The sequence below is a fragment of the Sturnus vulgaris genome, chromosome 1 (genome assembly GCF_052056855.1).
Source record: "Sturnus vulgaris isolate bStuVul1 chromosome 1, bStuVul1.hap1, whole genome shotgun sequence".
Classification (NCBI taxonomy): domain Eukaryota; kingdom Metazoa; phylum Chordata; class Aves; order Passeriformes; family Sturnidae; genus Sturnus; species Sturnus vulgaris.
Window position 1 is genome coordinate 34,849,140 of NC_142243.1, and position 21,636 is coordinate 34,870,775.

The 21,636-nt window shown below is 38.3% G+C and overlaps 2 protein-coding genes across 5 annotated transcripts in view; one reads left to right on the plus strand and one right to left on the minus strand.

The window, feature by feature from the left end:
* Nucleotides 1-20,997, minus strand: HACL1 (2-hydroxyacyl-CoA lyase 1). Of its 2 annotated transcripts, none has more exons than XM_014893889.2 (17): nt 20,862-20,997; nt 19,729-19,833; nt 16,182-16,222; nt 15,540-15,620; nt 12,796-12,868; nt 12,200-12,277; nt 11,120-11,214; nt 10,595-10,707; nt 8,846-8,981; nt 7,626-7,731; nt 6,182-6,265; nt 5,846-5,947; nt 4,788-4,942; nt 3,508-3,666; nt 3,120-3,227; nt 2,335-2,521; nt 1-1,927 (listed from the first exon to the last, which is right to left on the minus strand). In XM_014893889.2, the coding sequence occupies exons 1-17, from the start codon at nt 20,916-20,918 to the stop codon at nt 1,895-1,897; spliced, it is 1,713 nt and encodes a 570-aa protein (XP_014749375.2). In that variant the 5' UTR covers nt 20,919-20,997; the 3' UTR covers nt 1-1,894. The 2 variants fall into 2 exon arrangements, with proteins under 2 accessions (XP_014749375.2, XP_014749382.2); XM_014893896.2 differs by lacking the exon at nt 20,862-20,997 and adding an exon at nt 20,128-20,354.
* The window catches only part of BTD (biotinidase), an 18,072-nt gene continuing 16,806 nt past the window's right edge, over nt 20,371-21,636 (plus strand). The window contains exon 1 of one of the 3 annotated variants that reach the window (XM_014893915.2): nt 20,371-20,501. The gene's annotated coding sequence lies outside the window, so the exon portion shown is untranslated. Of the gene's footprint in view, nt 20,502-20,747; nt 20,817-21,341; nt 21,627-21,636 lie in introns of those variants that run through there. The other 2 variants (XM_088163733.1, XM_088163717.1) reach the window with 2 other exon arrangements.

Consider the following 21,636-nt stretch of genomic DNA (forward strand, 5'->3'; position numbering starts at 1 on the left):
AACACATGAAAATCACTTTTTATTAATTTTCAAGTATAAAACAGTAATTTCTACATTTGTTTATCCAATGTAAATTATCTCCCCTGCGGTCACGTCCAGCATTAACTCTTAGAGATTTTACACCATCATAATAGATTGTGTTTAATCACTGAAACATATCAAAATTTATTTGTGAGACAAGAAGAAGAATGAAACAAATGTCAAGATTCAACACTGTTCCACCTTCCTTGCACAGTACCCCAGAGAATGCAGCAACTCAGCAGCCTTTCATTTTTTGTGAGCTGCATCTATTCTAGGATTTTATCCTTTTGCACTTCAGATGATTTCTGATATTACTTCTTTCAGATATTATCTCCCTGTACTAGTGTGCAGAGACATTCCTACATTCCTCTGCCTAACAGTAACCCATGGCCTTGGGCCAGACCCAAACTAAAGTGCCACACCCAACAAGCCAAGCCTTTTGCAACAAACCTGACTGTAGGCCAGGATCCCCTGCCAGCCCAGTCCTCTCTCCTTAGGTCATCAAGTGCCTTCAACTAGATAACTATCACTTACTGACAATGGAATTACAGAAAATAAAGCAAGCAAAACCCAAATCAGAGACAGAATATTCCCTTTTGTGCATATAACAAATGACCTGTGCATTTAAGAACAGATGTAAATATAAAGTAATCTGTTTAGAGTATCCTGTGTAGTAGCTGCTATAGGTCATGACAGAAGCATAGACAAAGAGCTACTTCATTTTTAAAGTCTGAACTCTAAGTCAGATTGTCAGATGCAGCAACAAATGACAAAACACAATAGACAGAATGCCAGGCAGGCCAAATATCTGCTTTAAATGTTACCTCTGCATCACAGTGCAGGTGGGACTCTAGGTTCCTATACAGTTACAAGAAGAACCTTTTTTCTACAATTAACCAGTCACATAACAGACACTGGTAGTTGCTTTGTGATGCCAGCCAAAATGAACATTATGCTCCAGTCTAACTGTTTTTACTGTTGTTGCTCTGGTGAGGGATTTTTTAAAATTTTGCTTTCATTTGGGTTTTTTTTTTGCAGACTTCGTTGGTGTCACTGCTGATATTTCAGTGATGGTGGTGGTAATGTTTTGTTTAAGATGTTTCTGATTATTAAGGTTTACAATCTATTCAACACTGGAAATCTCACTAATAAATATGGCCACGTTTTCAGCCTACAAACATGGTGGTGTCTATGAAGAGCTAAGCTTCAAACAAAAACCCAGGATTTTCTTTTCCTACAAACACCATAATTTCCAGTTAGTAAAAACAAATTCAGTAGACAGAAGCTTAGCCCTCGAGTAAGTCTGCATTTTTAATACACTACTACATTCAGAAGAAGCTGTAAAATCAGTCTGTAAAATTAGGAAGCTACTACCAATGCAACGGGCTTTGATGCATAATGACGCCAATCAGGAATTATTCACAACAAGATGCTTTGGTTTGATCCTTAGAGGACAAAGTCTTTAACAAGCATAATGGTGGTGTGGTTGGTTAAAAATCAAGCTACTATAATTGCAGACTGTCAAACACTTCAGTGTTTCAGACAGCTTAAAACCCTCACCTTTTTGTTTTTATCCAGAACATTCAAGATTTTAATTCACAAATAATAGTTATTACTCTGAGTAAAAGAAAAAGCATATAATTTTATCATCAGTGTTTTGTGTACAATCTGAAAAAAGGCCTGATGTAGTCATGTGTGTCTCTCATTTTACAATTACCTAATTTCATCATTCAAAGATTCCTCTAACAGCAGTTCTAAAACCCCACTTTGTTCCAATGGCTATGCAAAATACAGTTGTACCAGTTCCACTTCCAGAAAACAATTCAGTTTTGTTTAATGCGCTGCCTTGCACCACCATCATCTTCCTCTTCTACTACAGGTTAGAACGAGTCAGCCAGGGGAATTCCTGGAAGCAAAAAAAATAAACCAACACAGAATAAAAATCACATCAGAATGGGCAAACAATAAGAGGAACAGTTAACAGAGGAAATCCAGAGGATTTAAAACTACTCAAAAATGTCTCATCTCCTTTGGTCTAGAATGAAAAGGAATAACCTTAAGTTCTGGAAATAGTCATTAAGGACACTATACATTGACAACAGCCAGTGGGGAAAAATCCCAAACAAGCAGATAGCAAGAAAAGCAGATGGCATGGTGTAAAAGAACCTATTTTCTCCATGTCCCAAATCTAAGAACAATCTTTCAGCTTTGCAACCATGTCTGCCTCCTCTGTGCTTTAAGTGATAGTCCCTAAGGTTTTCAGAAGCTTACCACCATGAAGCCTGCAGAAAAAGAAAGGAAAACAATACATACCTGTTTCTTTCTCTCAGATTGTGGATCAATCATTACATTTATAAGAGAAGGTGTTTGCTTGTCAGTCACACTTGCTTTCAGAGCATTCTGCAATTCTTCTGGTGTCTTAACAAAGTATCCTTTACCTCCAAAGGCAGACATAATTTTCTCATAGTGTGCATTTGGCAGGAGAGAAACAGGAGGTACACTGTAACAGAATGGAAAACATGATTAATGGCATGGGAAAATTGCCAGGCTAATTCAATTACTTTAGCACCAATTTTAAAGTGCGAGATGATTACTGTGCTGGCCTGACGTGTTCTTCTGGGCTGAAAGAACTATGGTTCCTGCATCACCTAAGATGTGTTCATAGGGTACTCATTTTTATCTTGTGGAGACATTTCTCAGCAAAGCTTTAGCCTAGCTCTCTTCATACAGAGATTGCAGCTCAGAAGCAGAAGTCCTGTGAAAACTCAGAACTCAAGTCTCAAGTAATTTTGGAGAGTACCAGGATTTGGAAAGTTAACCCACTGCGAACTCTGTACTGTGTGGGCTGAACTGCTGCAGGAACCTGAGAAACTAATAGAGAATCATCTCTCTGCTGCACTATTGTGCAAACAGTAGGCTGGAATTAGACTGGCTGTTTGCTTTTGGTAACTGGTTCTTACTTACATGAACTTAGCCCAGGACTAAACTGATTTTATAAATGTAATTTTAATCTGGATAACAAAGCATTAAAAATTAAGAGAATGACCATTTTGGTAACTTCTTTCACAGTTAACAGGACATACTTTGAAGATGCTTACCATGTAGCAGGGTCACCAAACTTTAACATCTCCTCCCAAGAACTTGCATCCAAACCAGTGTAAATCCCATTGTTGTTTACTACAATAATCAGGATTGGCAAGTTGTATCTATAAAAAGACACATTTGGAAGAATTATGAAATACTTGTCCCCTTCTGTAAGATGTTAAGAGTGTAATTTCCCTTACAAATAAAAGGAAAAATAAATCACTTCCACCTGAAGTATGATTTAATCATCACTGGTAAAGCACTACATCACAACAACATAAAAAATGAGCATGTATGTTTTTTGGCTTGTTTTCATGGGCTTTATGGATACCTCAGCAGTTAAAGTCATTTAGTTAAAGTGACCCTGAAGAGCATCTTCTTGAGCCAAAAAACCCCAGTTACCTGCAGATAGTCTCCACCTCCATTCCAGAAAATCCAAAAGCACTATCCCCTTCTATGCAGACAACTCGCCTTCCAGGTGTGTGGTCTCTGGCTACCATGGCAGCTGCTATAGCAAAACCCAGCCCCACTCCCATGGTTCCAAAAGTACCTGCATCAAGCCTAAAGGGAGAATACAGAATTACTATCCCTTTATTTCTACTCAATCTACTCTTCCATTAATCCACGGTGCCTTACTTTTAATACTTTGCCATATAGTATTCAAATACTGTTTTATAAACAATTGGAATAAAGAGATACCATATGTAGAGATTATTATACTCAGTCAAACATTTGATAAAGCTGCAAATGTTTTAAGTGATATAAACATACTGGAACTCCAATTAAAATGAAAAACTCTTCTACACTAGTGCTACAATAAAGAACTTTTCTCATATGCTTTTAGCTTGCATAGTAACAGTATTTCAAAAACATTCAATTACTGTAGAGACAGACAACATGAAATATTTCTATATTTAATTTCTTGAAAATATGACTATTAGTCTGAAAGCCATTGATTAAATACTGCTGCCCAAATTTTAGTCTTCTGTTCAACCATTTGAAATCAAATTGAAAGCTATAATTTAGTTAGATCATTTCAATCAGAAGCACATAATGGATACAAAAGTACACAAAGCACTAGATTATTCTAGGGTTAACTGCTCAAATTTGCTTTCAGATATGTGCAGTGCGGTCTGAAGAGACAACCAGCAACATTACTGTGTCCCCCAACTCTATTGGAAGTAAATGGTTTTCTTGGTTGTTGGTTGTTTCGTTCACAAAGCAATATTTTGAGTACCCATATCTTAGGCATGCAAATTTACATGAAAGCATACCCAATATATAATCCAATTTTCAAGTTTTCCCTATTTTAAAGTGTTTCACAGAAAAACTCTTCACATGAATTCTTTTCAACATAAGAATCCCAATGATTGGTTTTTTTTTCATCAATATTTACCACAGACTCTGAACACAGAAACAAACATGTAGGTCAGGGAATTGAACACAATGCTCATCACTCACTTTCCACGAGAGAGAGAGAGAGAGAGCAACTATCACCATTCTGCTGCAGAGCATGCAGAGAACTGTTAAAATCTATGGCAGGACATCAGTATGTGAGTGGAAAACCTTCCTTAATCCTCTCTCAACATATTATACTTCTGTTTTCCAGACCATTGTACTTCTTAAATGAAAACATTTATGCAGAAATGTAGCCTGTTGAGTCAGAACAGAAGACATCCCACCTTTGACGGGGATAGAAATTTGGAAGCATAGTTCGTCCAATGTCCATGGTATTTGCTCCCTCACTTACTAAAATGCAGTCCTTGGGTATCAGCTCTCTGATGTGATGAAAGACTGTATAATAATTCATAGGCAGAGATTTCTGTAATGCTAATCCCTTAAAAAGAAAAGATATTAGTTACTCCCATAAATAGATTTAAGGTGCAAAACAGAGACACATAAATAATAACGATGGAAATAAAAATACACTCTGCTAGGTAAGGCTGAAGTATTTGGTTTTCCATGCTCTACATCAAGGTCATTCCTTTATCTATCCTGGTGACATAACATATTTATCAGAGGCTCAGCAACCCTTCAATGGCCCAGCATTGGCAGAAGCTATTAAAACTCAGTTTAACCCAAGAGGCACATGAAAGTTTTCTGCACCCAGGTTTGACTATTGACAACTCTAAGTGAGCTGTCATCTGTGTGCTGGGAGGTAATTCAAAACAGCAATCTGCTAGAATGAATTTATTTTAGATCCCAATCTTGGGAATAGGCATCTGAAGTTGCAGAATAGGAGTTACATAAAGTTAGGTATATACCATGCATCTGTGGTGTCTTGGTCTTAACAGCTAGTTGCTTTTAGCATAGATTAAACCTAGACCAGCATTGCTAAACTGCAAAATTACAAACAGTGATTACAATTAGAAGAAAACTAAGAATGCGTCCACTTGGAGTACCTGGAGTATCTGTCCATGGCCTAGAAGTCAGTGCCTAGAACACAGCAGCTCTGGCTGTGGTCTTCTACTAATGGCTTTAAGAATCCAATCTCAAAGAGTGATGATTTCTACACAGTTTGAATTTACACAAAATCATAGAATGCTTAACCTATAAAGCTTATAGTTCCTAAGTATAAGAAGAGTAAGCCTGTACCAGAATGGTACAAATTTTCTAAGTCTGGGCGACTTAAATGAGAAATAACTGAGGAGTTTGGATATACACCAGTTATAAACTGACAATGCATCAGTGCCAGTTACAGCATAAAAGAAACCTTTTAATTTCTTTAATGTCACACTACCTTCGACCTTTCCTCGTTGTTCTTTATTTTCGCTCTTAGCTTCTCCCACCACTCTGAATTAGAAGGGTACTTCCAAGATCTTTTGCTGAATTCTTCTAAGAGCTGGAACAATATTGAAATGTTGCAGAGAGGTCTTTCACATGTTTAAAAGACAACAAAAGCATCTTTAACATATAATTTGAGAATAGACTGGGTATACAACATGAATATACTGCCTGAAAAATGGTTTTCCTTGAACAGCTGGAGTTTTTTTCCTTTTATTTTTAACTGGCAATATACTTCACATGAATCAGAGGAAATTGAGGTCAAGATCAGAGGACACGGGACATTACATACCTGCTCAGTCACGGCATTTATGTCACCTAATAAAGTTGCAGCTGGCCTTACATTATTCCCCAGCTCTTCTGCACAAATATCAATCTGCATTTTAAAAACAAAGACAATCATTAGTTCAAGGATATTAAGGAGAACTTTTTTTTTTCAGTTCAAGTGAGAAACATGGCCTAACATACATAGATGTCTAACATTGTCTTCATACCTTGTTTTGGCTGTACAGGTAACTTCCTTTGCCTTTCCTTGACATGACATCAGGAAATCCTTTATACAAAGTAAAACCCTATGTTGCATACCTATTTTAATAAAAATCATACATATCTTTAAAGTTGACTGCTTGCTTCTTTCAAGTCCTGCAGACACTGTAGAACTTTATTACAATACTGTAGGAGACCTAAAAATCTAGTCTCAGGTATACCCATAAAGTCTATACAAAAGCAGCAGTTTTTTCACTGAGAAAATTGTGTGCATGCTACTTGACAGTAAGAATTTAGTCAGCATGAAGAAACTGAAAAGTAAATTGCAACTACTGAAGCAAACCTATCAGAGACGCACGAACCCTTAAGGTTACATAAACTGTTACTTTTGACCAGGTCACACAGACTATGAACTGGCTTAGTATTTTAATACAAATCTCTGATAATATTTTTTCATCTCACTTTTTTTTTTAATTTTCTTTAATTTTTTTAAAAAGAGGAAACATAAAATACGTATTATTTGTAAAAATCATATTTGCAAAAATAACATCTGTATTTTTAAAAATTTAGTTTAAAAATTAATGCTATTGTAAAGTTTGGAACTTTATGTTCCAGGTCAATGTAGAGCAGGACAGACAACATGTTGGATTGACTATTACTATTTGATCACAGACTCTTGGGGAGGAGATTTTAAGGACACAATTTAAAGTCTTCTCTTTCTAAGACCTGGCAGATTGTCAAATGCATTATTTAGTTAAATAGCCTTTCTTCCTCTCTTATTTAATTTACAAGTGACTGAGCTCTTACATTATGACAGGATCTGAAAGCAGTTCATTTTCAGAAAAATGCAGCCAAGAGAGCAGTACGAAAGAGTCCACAATTTCAAGGACAGCTTTCTTTCAATCATAGAAATTTCAACGCTCCAAAGATCATAACAGTATTGTGAGTCTAATCCTGTATTAGCCAACTGCATAGAAGTGTCTGCCATTCTCATCATTGCAGTACCAAGCTCTTGATACTAGGAGCAATATTGTAAGCATTTTTAGGAAAAAAATAATAATTAAAAACAATAATTAAAGAGATCATAAGTATTTCTGAAGAATTACCATAATTATATGCACCACACTGCACTGTCCATATGGCAGTACTTGCCCCATGAAATACATAACCAAAATAATTTACAGTACTTGCTCTGGACAATTCTAGAACACAGAAGACTTCCATTAAGTGATAATAATTTTCCTGCTTACCTGAATAACCTTTACATCCTGTCGATACCTTGGTGGAAGACCAAAATGCAAAATCCAATTCAACCTTGCACCAAGCAAGATGATTACATCAGCATGCTGTAATGCCCTAATAAAGGGAAATGACAGATAAGAAATCACTATTACATTTAACAGTCTTTGCAAAACTAGAAGCAACCCCAACCACCACAGCAAACCCCAGAAGCTTTAAGCTGCTTGCTTAGCCCCAAAACCCTGTATCCTTTTATACAGCCAATCACCAAGCCATTCCTGAGTTAAGGAACTTAGAGAAAATTAATTACTATTTTCCTATTACACTGTATAGAGAAAAGGAATCATTACATTAGGAGACCAACAAGATGCTAGAATGATACTGAGGTTAAAGCAAAAGACTCACTATTGTGACACTGGCAACAGTAGGCACCAAAATTAAGATTGTATGGGCCTCTCAGTTTAGTCTCCCATTAGTTTACCTTTCAGATAGGCAGACAATATTTGGTATATTCTTTTATTCTCCATTCTCCCTAGCTGCATGCTTAACATGTGATAAAGCTAAGATGCTCAGCAATCGACAGCATTTTAATTTCAGGGTACATAAATGCTCCATCTGCAAACTGACTCTGTGCATATTCATACATAGTAGAGATCTTAAGAGTCCATTCACATTAATTTTGCCAAAAGGAAAAAAAAAACTTGTTAAAAATTACTTTAAACATAGCCTTTCAGTATAGTTTGAAATATCTTACTTTTCTTTATAAATAAAGTGCAATTTAGTGATGGGGTATTGCAAACACCACAGAGAGACAACAGCTGGCAAAACTTCTACTGCAACATGGGCAGTTCAAGCTACTGTTTATGGTGTTAAAGCAAAAAGAAGTAGCTTGTCTAGTGCACAAAGTGAAATGTTTGACATAAACTCTTTGCCAGCTCTGTTTTATGTTACAAAATACACACTAGCAACATTGATACATCTACTTGCCATAGGTTTCATAGCTACAGAATAGAATATATCTCAAAGTATCTTCCTGGTCAGCATTCTAAAGTGATCCACTTAAATTTGTTGTCCCTTTCCCAGCAAGATCTTCGGTGCTCTACAGTGAGGTGCAAAACATGGTTGAAAAAGTTTTAGTGGTATGAATTTTCTCTTCCCTGGCATCTGTAGACCACCAAAATTCCTAGTTATTTCTCAGATGTTAGGATTAGAAGTCTTGCTTTATATTTACGTTGATCTTGCTGCAGCTACACAATTTGGATGGTTATCAGGAACTACTCCTTTTGCCATGGGTGTAGGCAAAAAAGGCAGTCCAGAAAGGTCCACCAACTTTCTGATGTTGTTTTCAGCATATGAATAAGCAGCACCTGAATGAAATGAAAGAGACTGCTTAATACTACAGAAATCAACTGTATTTGCTTGAACTTCAATGAAGCTGATTACATTATGGCAGAAAGAATACTGTTTCCCATTGTGAAAGCTGCCTGTTATTTTTCATTCTGAAGAATTCAAAATTAAACATGCCAAACCACAGATAACTATGGTTAAAATTTCACGTATTTTTGACAAAAAGTTTTGTTTCCTTGGTATTTTTGTAAGACTTCAGCTGAACTTCTTTATCACTTCTTATGAAGCAGGGCAGAGAAAAATAGGAGATCTTGTTTATTTTAAATGACAATTTTTTAGTGGGTGGAGTTTGATATTATGGGACAGAGACCTCTGCAGCAGCAACGTGAGATGACCTTTATGTTGTGTCATATCATTTCTTGCTTACCCCCTGCATGCTGCTGTACCACATGCTCCATAACAACCTGCCCAAAGACTCTACTATAGGCTTTAGTGAAAAGAGAGAAGCACAAACAAGTCCTTGCAAAGGTATGTGTTTGTGCACACACTTCCGGTGATGCTGCAGCAGTACAAGGCTGCTGAATTAAGCTTGCCCAGGCAACCTGGAATAACTGACTGGTCCTTGTGCAATGGCTTGAATGTGTGAGTCTTAAATCCTGAAGAATATACATTTGTAAATCTTCCAAAAATGCTGCTAACAACAATATATAGCACAAAGTCCAGGTACATTTGTTGAGTAGATTCTCAATTGCTGACATCGACAAAACAGTTGTGAATTTTCCCTTTCAAAGAACACCCTTTTCTTCACGTGTATCCAGCCAGAGAGAAAAAATAACAAACCATAATCTCTTCTGATCTACCTTCTGTTTTCAATTTCATTACCTAATCATTCATAAAATCCATCAAATTTCAATCACTGCACTCCCTAATTAAACATAGAGATAATTTCCCACATCTGCAGGAAAATAGCCTGGGTTAAATGAGCTGGTTATTTTAATTCTGTTCCTAGCTGACCTATATCTTCAACAGAAAGACGACTGCACTGGCTAACACTCCACAAGGAAGCACAAAAGAAATGAACCAGCACAGAGAATAATTACCCTCCAGCTCTAGGAATTGATTATACTGGCAGAGTACAATGAAAAGTCTGTAAAACAGCAACAGCAGCAGCACCTGCTGTGTTGATGCATGTCCCCACCCAGGTAGGCTGGCGCTTCCAGTAAAAACCAATAGAAAAATGACCTTTGGTTACTCTTGATTCTTGCTACACATGCCAGAGCATCAGAGAGAAAATAAAATTTCTTTAAGAATTTAAATTGTTCAGAATTTTGGAAGTAACTGCCTGGCATTGGCTCTAGAATTAAAGATAACAGTTATCTGATTTTTTTCTATATAAACGTTTATTTTATAAATTGATTTTTCTTTAAATTAGATGAAAAATAAACCATTACAGAACAGGAAAAAAATTCTAAAACCAGAGCAAATTTTAACATTAGATTCCAAATTTTGTGTTTTTACTTCTGGTTGGTTTGTTTGTTTGACTAAAAAGAAGATGGGTAGCACTTCTGAGGAAAAGCAATCACTGTTCTTGTCCTGAATGTGCACAGTTCAAAGCTACATCAAAGCATTCTACCTTTGCCAATGATGAGCAGAGGCTGCTTGGAAAAAGCAATGACAGAGGCTGCTTTGGATACAGCAGAGTGTTCAGCCATGCTGATGGGAGGTGGCAGGCAGCATTCCATGTACCTGAAGCCAAGCAAAACAAGAGAGGTTCTTTAAAAAATTCCAAACAAGAAATGCTGAAAGACAAAAACCTATTGTTTAGCATAAAATTGCAGTTGCTACACACCATGTTACAGCATTTATTATACAGGAAATATTTTTTTTCAAAATAGGCTTTGAAGTTTTCTCTCCTTGTTTCTTTAATTTTGTAGGTAGTACTTCAGAGATTTACAGAGTGACATCATTATATTACCACATTAACTCATTCTTTTTTGCACGTTTCATTACAAACTGTAATCTGTATCATGTTATGATGGAATGTTACATTTAGAAACTGGATTTTCTTGTTTTAGGAAAATAAAATATGAAATTAACCTATAAATGAATTATCTTTTGTTCAGTGAATTGCAAAATAATGAATGTAATCTTTACGCACTTGACAGAGCTCTTATTCACCTGAAGATTCACAAAATCCCCGGGTATGTCAATATAGCAGGAACCTGGGCGACCATACATACTGGTTCTTACAGCCTAGAAGACATACAATCATAGTTTCAATCACTGTTTGACAGGATTTTAAAAATATTTATATTCAAAAAAGAAGAAAACTCTTCTGTAGGCAGACAAGGTGCACAGTTTCATTTTGCTGATTCATCATAGTGAAAGCTTCCACAGGTTGATTTATACCAACAAAATAAAGTTTTGGCAGCTATTTATACTTTCTCTTATATACCAGCTGGAGCCTTTCAGAAGATGTCTCATTGCAAATTAAACAAAACATTTAGAGTCTAATACTGTACAACTGCATTATCAGCTGCTGTTTGGAGACACAAAATTGAACATTCATGCTGAATTCTACCTCAAGTAGCACAAATAGAGTAAAACCAAGATAACCAATGCTTCCATTTTCTATTACTTTTGATCCCAGTTCTTCTATTGCAGGTAGATGCTCTGCTGAATTTGCACTTCTGGAAACAGTATGACTGTATGCAGAATTTAGGCTGACATGGCTGAAGGGCTGCTACAGCAGTACCAAGAGACTTTTCTAATCCTCTCTGAAGTACTGAGATAAGGATGTGTTTTCTCTCACTCTCAAAAAAAAAAACCCAACAAAGCAATTACCAAACTCAAACCCCAAACACAACCATCTCCACTGCTCCCCTCCAAATCTCCTTCACATGACAGTGGAAAAACAGCTGAAGCATTAAATTTCTATTTACTGCACCTCTCCCTAAAAGCATTTATTTCATAAAAATTTTCCTGCTCTATCTGAAGCTAACAAAAACTATTGCAGGGATCAGTAAGCATCAGACTGCATTAGGATCTATTTCTGGTCTATTCCATAGCACTGCTCATAAGGCAGAACTTCCCCAATTGTTAATTTACTCAATCAACCATCACTTCCTATCTGCCAGAGTAAATTACTTAGAGTAACAACTATACAAAAATACACCCTCAAAACTTCAACAGGAGACAGTTACCTGATGATCTGTTGCTATTTTGTATTTTTTCATACCTTTTCAATAACTGCAGGAATAACTTCCAGGCTGCTTGGGCGGACAGACAGCTTGCTGTACAGCCTGCCAGCTTCAACCTGAAAAAAGGCAAACAATCATTGTATTGATTTATCAAAATGATTTGTTCATTTCCATCTCAATTCAACATGAATAAAATGAAAGAAATGCCAGATGAAAAGCAACAAGGTAGAAACCTCCCCATAGAAAAATGCAGTAGCAGCTCGTGAAAACTGTCAAAACCATACTCATTCCTCCGAGTGCTTAAGGTTTTTCGGCATTTTTTTTCCCCTCCCCCATAAACAGGTTCATTTTCTTGGACATTTTGCTTTTGTCATCTCAGAACAAACAAAGGTAATTTATACTGGCTAAAAATCTAAAAGAGAGTATGAATTCCAACATGAGTAGGGACAAAGACATTCAAGGCAATCTGCTGTATTTACACAATGTCAATTTTAAACCAGTAGATGGAGCAAATCAACAGCATTTTAAGATCTGCTAGGTTATGTTAGTGTTTGAGATTGTTTTTCCTACAACAATGAAGAAACAAGAATTATTTAACTGAAACCTTCCTGTAGAAATTTATATGTCTGTGTACCTGTGGAAATTCCTGGAAAGCTCCCATGGTTTCCTGATTTCTGTCAGAAGAACCTCCAATAACAATCAAAGGCCTAGAAAAGTATATTAAAAAACAAAAAACCCCTGTAAGTATATACATCTATATATAGAGCATCCACAGATCTCTACAAGAGTAGATACAGAATGCAGAAATGGATTCTAAATATCAGTGTCAGCCAGTAGCCTTCCCAGCAGCTTTTGGGTCATCAGTTTTGGGACAATTTGGCCATATTCAGTGATTTGCATCACAGAAGTTCTAAAATCAAATCCCATTGCAGGCAATTTTCATTCAAATTTGATAATAGGGGCGACACAGTGGTTTGAGGGAATGACAACACCTAATAAGAAGTTAAGAGGTATTGATTTGTCCAAAAAATATTAAGCTGTGTGTTTACAAAGGGTATCCTAACATGCACAAGCACTAGAACTAAGAAACAAGCTAGGATACAATTTTGCAAAAAGATTATATTTTCTTTGTATACAATTTGGAACACAGCAGAAGTTAGCTGGCTGAGAGCACAACTTCCTGCATTTTGTTTTTAGTAAAAAAACTCCAAAGTCCAAAGAAACAGACAAAAGATTAACATGCCTGCAAGCAATCCTGAACTTAAATTAGTTCACAGCAATGCAAGGAAGGTGGTATTACTTCACAATGAGGGTTATACATTCCACAGGAGCACATTTTTATTGTAATTTCCACAAAATATAATATATAATTTTCCTACAGTGAATGAAAGCCTGTCTTTTATTCAAATTGTAGGTCAAACTCCTTAAAATGCTAAATGCTGAATCAATAGAAGAAAGTTGTTTTATTAATCTCCTTATTCATCCACACTGTATTGGAATGTTGGGTCTATACTTTAAAGGCTTTTTCTCTTAAACATTTTCTCTTCAGATATGGCCTTTGCTTTGACTAAATTTATATATACAATGTATCAAGCTGAAACATTTGCAGTGTGTTCCATGCATAATCCTAAATTTAATCACCCACAAGACTTGGGGATATGTGTATCTAGATCCAAGCTTCATAACCAGGCCATTTCTCTGCCATAAATCAAAAATCTCAGCTCAAATCCCCTGGCACAGTGAAATGAGAACTTCAGGCTCTATCTTACCTCTATGAAAAATCATTATGGAAAAATGCATTTGGTGACTGAACTACACATTTTATTCTGCTTATTCTCTCCCCTCAGCAAAATGGTGATTAGTATCCAAGACTGTTTGACAGTAACAAACCCTAGGTTCCTCTCACTTGCCTTTTCCAAATTTATTTAAATAGTTCAATGAACAAAGTAACTACTACTTTCCAATAATGAAATACAATTACAAAGCTGGTCTACTATTTAGAAAGCCAACTCCAACAGATCCATCTTGAAAAGATTTAGTTTTGCCTTTGAAGTTCTAACTAGAAATAATTCTAACTAGAAAGAAGTTTTTCCCTCAAGGAAATCACTGTACTACTGTCACAATACTGTAGACATTTTGAAGGGCAGTACTTATAAATCAAAGCAAAAACAACAGTGAGGCAGAAAGAACATTTGACTATAATGAAACTAATAATGGTAAGTCTTATGGACTTGCAGGAGAACTCCAGTAAACTGAAAAAAATTTTATCTGCAACTTCAGGGAAATAGCATGGTACTTCAGCATGCTTGTGTTTACTCTAAACCTTACCAACTATCACGCTTGTCTTTGGAGTCTATTGTCATAGCCAGACTGAGGTACAAAATCTTGCTCAGAATGAGACAAGACAGGAGGCAGCAGCATGGCAGGTAATTTTCAATGTGAAATATCAAGACGTTTTACCCTTGAAAAAGCAGTTTACCCTCAAAAATGTTTCCTGCAAATCCACAAGTAAATGACATGCACACTTCTTTCTTATAACCAAACTCCTGACTGTTCAAAAGCAAGGTTGTCATATAATCTTCCTTTCTTAGTCTAACGTCAAATAATGACAGCAAAACTTTAGTCAATAACTCATTAAAAAAAAAAAAATTTGAACACTAGAGGACTTTTTTCAAAATGTCAGCCTTGATTTGTTAGTGTTCCCATTTCCGAGCTTCCCTCGTCCATCAGCCACTGCTAATTCAGTGTTCCAGATCATTCTGTTCTGGATCACATTCTGTTCTGTGAACACATCTGCTTGGTATTGCTACAGCTTCTTCCCAGGATACCTCAGTACAGCTTTCTGAACAGCTTTCAGTGGCAGACCAGGCAAAGCTTCACATCTCAGTGAAGGCTTAAAGGAGTAAATACTATCCCTCTGTACATCATTTAATTCAATACTTAATTACTGCTCAAAATGTCTGTGTGAGGGGCAAATAGGGATTTTAACGATGCAGTTGTCAATTTATTCACGTATGAAATACAGCAATTCAAAGGCAGTATGAATTTAAATTTAGGAAACACCTTTAAGATGCTCTCCATGATCATGAAAGCATTACAGGCTAATATTGACTTCATTTTCAAACACACCCATACAACCGACTATACTGATAGATCTAACATACACACAATGGGGTAGGACAAAATCAAAAATTGTATCCATGAGAATACAAAAAATCTAATTAAATTAATTTTAAGGTTGATAAAGGAAGAATTTCTCCTCATTATCCACATGAAAGGGGAAAAAAGTAACATACAAAATACTGTGCAGCTCAACACCTGAAACAAGTAACAACACACAATTATTAGAATTTTAAAGGGAAAATGCAGTTAAATTACCAGCAGTTAATGGTTGCATTTGCCATCCCACCAAGGGTGTGTAAGAAACCTGGACCGGACACTACAAGACATACTCCTGGTCTACACAGAAAATACAAAAAGAAAAAAAGAGGAAGAGAGAAAAAAAGTGAGCACATGGAACATTAAAAAAAAAATCTACAAAAATTAGTAAGGTACTAAAATACAGAACATTGAAGTTTTACTCATGTCATCAAAACTCATGAATGCCTAGGAATTTGTATGAATAACTAAAGACAGACATGAAAATCAGAAACTATGAAGCTGTATCAATCCAATTAGAAAAGCAAGTGAACAATTACGTGCCACCCACACACAGGTGGGCAATATACACAGGCTTATCCTGTGTATTTACACAGCTCCTGACTTCTTCTATCACATTTGCTCTGCCATCTAATGTTCATATGCAATTTGGTACACTTATGTTTGTAGTTTTCTCAACTGCACTTTATCAGCAGTCACCAATGAAGAAAGCTCCCACTGGATGAAGCGCATCTGATTCAACACAAATTTTACTGAAATTTAATTCAGGCAGAGACACTTGTTGTTCCAGGTGATGAGATTAAAAATGGTAATTCTTAACTAGTGAGAATTTCTCAATAGCTTTGCACACTCTTTACATACCTGCCAGTCAAATATCCAACAGCAGATGCAGCATAACAGGCCTGTTGAAAATACTGGAGTTAATGATATGATGACGATGATGATGTATACATTTAACGATATTTTGTAGATAACTTTCAACAAAAATACTGAAAATAAGCAGGTACACATTCTTCCCTAACTATAAGAGCTTAAATGCAAGAAAAAGCTCCATTTCGCCCTTTCCATTAGATATGTCCATGAAGATTAATGTGAAAAATCTAAAATCTCAAGACTCTTCTCTACTTCTCTCCACATTTCAGGCTCCTTGCTGTTACAAGATATTACATTAGGTTTATTTGGGATTTGAAAAAGAAAAAAAATCAACCAGATAAAAAAACCCAACTAAAACCAGGGAAGTGAAGGCAATAGAACAAAACAGGAAACTTCTGCTTTCCACTGTCTTCTGGATGAACATGGAAGAGGGACTCACACGAGAAAAACAAGCAGAAATGCAGCCATTCTTAATTGTATTTCAGAAATAAAGCAAAAGGTTGAGATCTCACATTGAAGAAAATAATTAGATGAGATCGTCTTTTACAAGCTAAGCTGCTGAAATACTTCTCACTCCACTTCAGTATCACACATTTAAAGAAAAATTGTATTTTGAATAAAAATCACAAAAGTAACATCTACAACGTGTTGGCATAGTTGATCAGCAGTGTTATTGCAGAGTATGTTTTAAGCTATTCCTGTAGTGATATTAAACATTTGGATATAAATTTCACTGGTAAAAAGACAGTATGTGATCAAGAAGTTTACAATTGACAAAAGAACTCAAGAATTCAAGTGACAATGCCCACTCTCATATTTCCATACTCTTGTCTTGAAATTAGCATGTTCTAACACTTAATGGAAAAATAACTCATTTTGCAGTATTTTGTTATTTCTTAAAGTAAGCTTCTGGCCTCAGAACCTGCCTCTTTCATTTTTAAATAGAGTGGGGATTTGTTTTTAGTTATAATTGAGTACTCTGGTGATAAAATGCCCGCTTTGGTTCCAGCTGCCATTATTACAGAGCTCTTGAGCCCAATTCCCTTGACAGCTGCACCAACTCCAGCATAATGTATGCTCACAACTAACTCAGGGTACAAATATCAAGAGATTGCTTTGAATATGCAGTGATAGTTATTTTTAAAGATTAAGAAGTAACATAAACAAAGTGTGTTGTTAACAAATAACCATATAGTTTTGAAGTTTAGAGCTGATCTGGGTTATCAGTCTTCTAAACAATGGCAGCAATCTCTAATTACCCAAGGACAGATACACGGAACAGGCACCCCTGTAAAGTTGCAACACAGTCTTCACTGTGCAAAGGGCATATGGATGCAGGGCAAATGCTTCTGGCAACCTCATACCATTTTACAGCCCACAGAAGACCAGCTCATGGGCATTGGCAGCTCTACTTTCAGCTTCATGCTTTCACCAGGTATTTATGTTCTGCAGTTTTATGAGCTTTTCACAGAATCATTAAGGTTGGAAAACACCTCCAAGATCACTGAGTCCAACGTCTGACCAATGTCCATCTTGTCAACTGGACCATGGCACTAAGTGCCATGTCCAGTCATTTTTGAACACCTCCAGGGATGGTGACTCCACCACCATCCTGGTGAGGTTTTATTGTGTTTTATGGGCCCTATTTCCTATGAACACTACTAATTAAAATTTTACTACTTCTACAGGGAAATCCTTTTGCTACATCTGGCACAGAAATGAGGTAGAAACTCAATCCCTGGGAAAAAAAACCCCAAACCTTAATTTTCCATATATCATATACAGCTGCCTTCACTAATAAAGGAGGCAGCTGTATACACATCCTCCACAGCCAGGCCACACAACTGAGACATTTAAAACTATGACATGTATATATTGAGTATATCTTGAATATACTATATATAAGCTTTCACCTTTTGCCAAGAAATTATTATTCACTGAGGAGAAAGAGCAGACCAAAACTCACTACAAGATACAGCTTCATTCATCCTTTTTGACTCTCCAAAGAAGAGAAAACCTGACACTTTGACATTAAAACTAGTCTTTGTGCTATTTTTATTCCACTAAGCAAAAGCAGCCCATCATTTATCAGCAGAATGTTTTTTGTCTCCTTCATCCAGTAAAGAGCAATAAATAGAACATCTCATTTGGCAGTGTAAAGCAATCTTCTCTGTTAATTACACACACATGAGGAAATTAATTTTAATCATGTTAGTAACCACAGCTAAAACTAGAATATTTGCTAAATGGCCTACAGGAATATAAAGACTGTGCCAAATTCCTAGTTCTTCAAAGACTCAAATACACCTTTTAAACATGTTTGTATATATTTGCCTCTCTCATGTTACAGGTTTTCCATAGAGACACGCATTCATCTAAATTCTCACATTCAAATATAACAACGTAACGACTACACAGCAAAAACACACAGCTCACAACCACCTGATGTGGGAGAACTACTGTAACAACACTTGGTTGAGGACTGGAACAATCCAAGAGGTTATTAACTACATAAATTAAGAAAATCTGGCAGCTGCTGTAGATCAGGTATGGAAAGCTGCTGGTCCCTCTGCCACCAGCTCAGCAGCCAGTTCCCCATCTTCTGCAGCGACCCTTGAAAATGATGTACAAATCCAAGGTTATTATCTTCAACCTCAGACCACCCAAGAAACTACTGAGATTAAAGAGTTACTACTGTGAGAAACCAAACAAATGCAGAACTAGTGGCATTCCACCAAAATGCTGAGGAGCTTGGCTCTTAATTTCTGACACCTGCACAATAAAATTGAAATATACATAAATAAGAGAGTCTAAGTATATGTTCATGGTTGATTTTGAACACTTGGAAGCATTATTAGTTTCTATTGTTTGCTGTTCTGTGAGATTTTAAAACATAGGGGAAAAAAACTATAATTATTGAAATTGTCAGAACAAGTTTATCAATCAACAGGAACACTTTCCTCTTTGGGCACTTAAGAACACCATATAGAGAGGGGCAAAAAAAGTAAAGAGGTAGGCAATAAAGTCCTAAAAAGAACTAAAATACTACCAGTTGGAGTGAGGATGATAATATTGGAAATTGTGTAGAAAGCTAAAGCTACAGAAAAACAAAAGATCCTGGATGAGAATCCCAGAACTTGGTAGATAATATCTGACAATATATCACTTAAAGGAGATAGCCCGTGATAGAGAACAAAAAATTATCAGTTATCTTTAAATTATTTTTTTTTCTTTTTTTATTTTTCCTATCCTTGCTCCCTTATTGGAGAATGACATTTTTAAATGGAAGAAGATGCAATTCTGTTATCAGAAAAGGAGAGGGCCACTTTAAAATGGAAATGGGGAAAGAAAGGCACAAAGAAACACTCAACCCAATGCAACAATGTTCTCCAAATAAGACTGGCTGCTCCTGTATACGTTAATTAAAGGAAAATTCAGAGACCACATTCTTTCTAGTAAGAAAACTTACACTGGGTTTTGTTCCATTGTAAAAAAGTTAAAGAAAGGGCTAGTCCCACTACAGATATATACTTACAGCTTGTTCATTTCTCATTCCCACATATTTTATTCCAACTGCCTGGGCTGCAATTGCGATTTCAGTGACTGGAATACCAACAATGCCAAACATATATTCGATATTCTATAAAGAAAAATGTCGGGAAAAGTCAGTGTTTATTCCCAAAAGACAGCTTTAATAAGCACATTTCAAACACAAACATGCTAACTACACAGGAAGTCTAAAACTAAAATGTAACATATATAGTCACAGAGAAGCTCACGGGTCACCGTGGAAACAGAGCTGGCATCAGCTGGTGTTTGCAGCTCAGCCCTCTGGTTGTGAAAGCCCTGGATTTTGGCAGTCTACAAGCAGTGGGACAAGGGTTCAGTGCCTCAGCCAAGGTGTGTTTAGTGCTTTCTACTGAGCAATTCTTACCTGGGACATCTCTGCTATGTCACTTTCCTGATTCTCAGTACGTCAGCTTCCTCTACTCTGAAAATGCCTCATGGCATCTTGTGTTTTCACACTTTTACAGAAAATTAAGGGCAAAAAGCCCCCAAGAAATGGTTGGAAATGTACCGTGCCCACAAAAACACAGAGATAAAGAAGACTATGCTTATCTGGATTACAATTGAACTACTTTTCTATGTTTCACAGGCCAAACTCAAAGTCTTCTCCCAAGCCCCGTGTCAGGCCTGCAGCATCTCGAGTTTAGAGACAACACAGTTTTCCTCACTGCAAAGGAGGCGCAGGAGGCACATCCAACTGTCACGGGGAGAGCCGCACAGGAACCTCGGCACTGCTTCGTGGTAACGGGGGAATCGCCCAAGCTCGGGAGGGAGCAGGCTCGGGAACGGGGCAGGCCTGGGAACGGGGCAGGCTCGGGAACGGGGCAGGCTCTCCAGAAGGCGGCAATCAAGTGTCGGCCTGGGGAACGCCGCCCCGATGTCAGCAGCTCACGGCGGCACCGGGGCCGGGCTGCTCCTGGGGCTGTGCGGCGGAACCTCCCTTCCTTCCTTTCCTTCCCTCCCACAAAGCGTCGGGGCGAGCCCTTTCCGTCCGGTCCCGGGAGAGCGGCAGCGCCGGTCGGAGTGAGTCCGGCCGCGCACATTCACTCGCTGCAGGTATCCCGGCGCGCACGCTGCCGGTCCCTGTCCCCGCGCTCTTACTTGCGCCCTGAGGGCCTGGGCGATGAGCTGCGCCCCGCTGACCGCCTCGCCCTCCATGTCGGCCCCGCCGCCCACCTGCACCGGGCCGGGCCGAGCCGAGCCGGGCCGGCACTGCGGGCGAAGGGCGTGCGCAGTGATTGACAGGCGGCTCGACCAATCAGACAGGGGAGGGGGGCGGGCCCGAGGACCCACCCCTCACTCTGCTGGCGGGCGGAGACCGGGACAGCTTCCTATTGGTCAGAGCGGGCAGCCAATCAGAGGCCGCGAGACGCCGGCCGTGCAGCGTGAGGCTCGCGGCGCGCGGGGGCGGGGGCGGGACCGGGACGGGTCTTCCCGGGTCCGGCCGGGAGCGGGGCCCAGCGGGCAGGGCGGGATCGCTGCAGGCCCAGCCGCGGCCCCGGTGGCCTCCGTGAGCCGCTGGGCCGCGCGGTACCCGGGTCAGCCATCCCCGGCCGCTCCGGCTGTGTGGGGCTGGTCAGAGGTGGCGAACACGGGGCGGGACAAAGTCCAGGGGTTGTGTGAGGTGTCGGTGCCGCCGCCGGCGCTCACCGGGAGAAGCGCCAGAGGAGTGCGAGATACCCTCCCAAAATCCCAGCTAAAGGATGGCGCACGCTCCTTTGTCCGGCTCGGCCCATCCCGGCATGTCGCTGAAGCGACACGGGTGACACCGTGTCCCTGCCCCACGGCCGGGCTTGTCCTGGCAAACCACTAACGATAGCAGCGCTCCGTTCGCCCTCGCTCGCCAAACAACAAAAAAACCCACAGGTAACAAAAC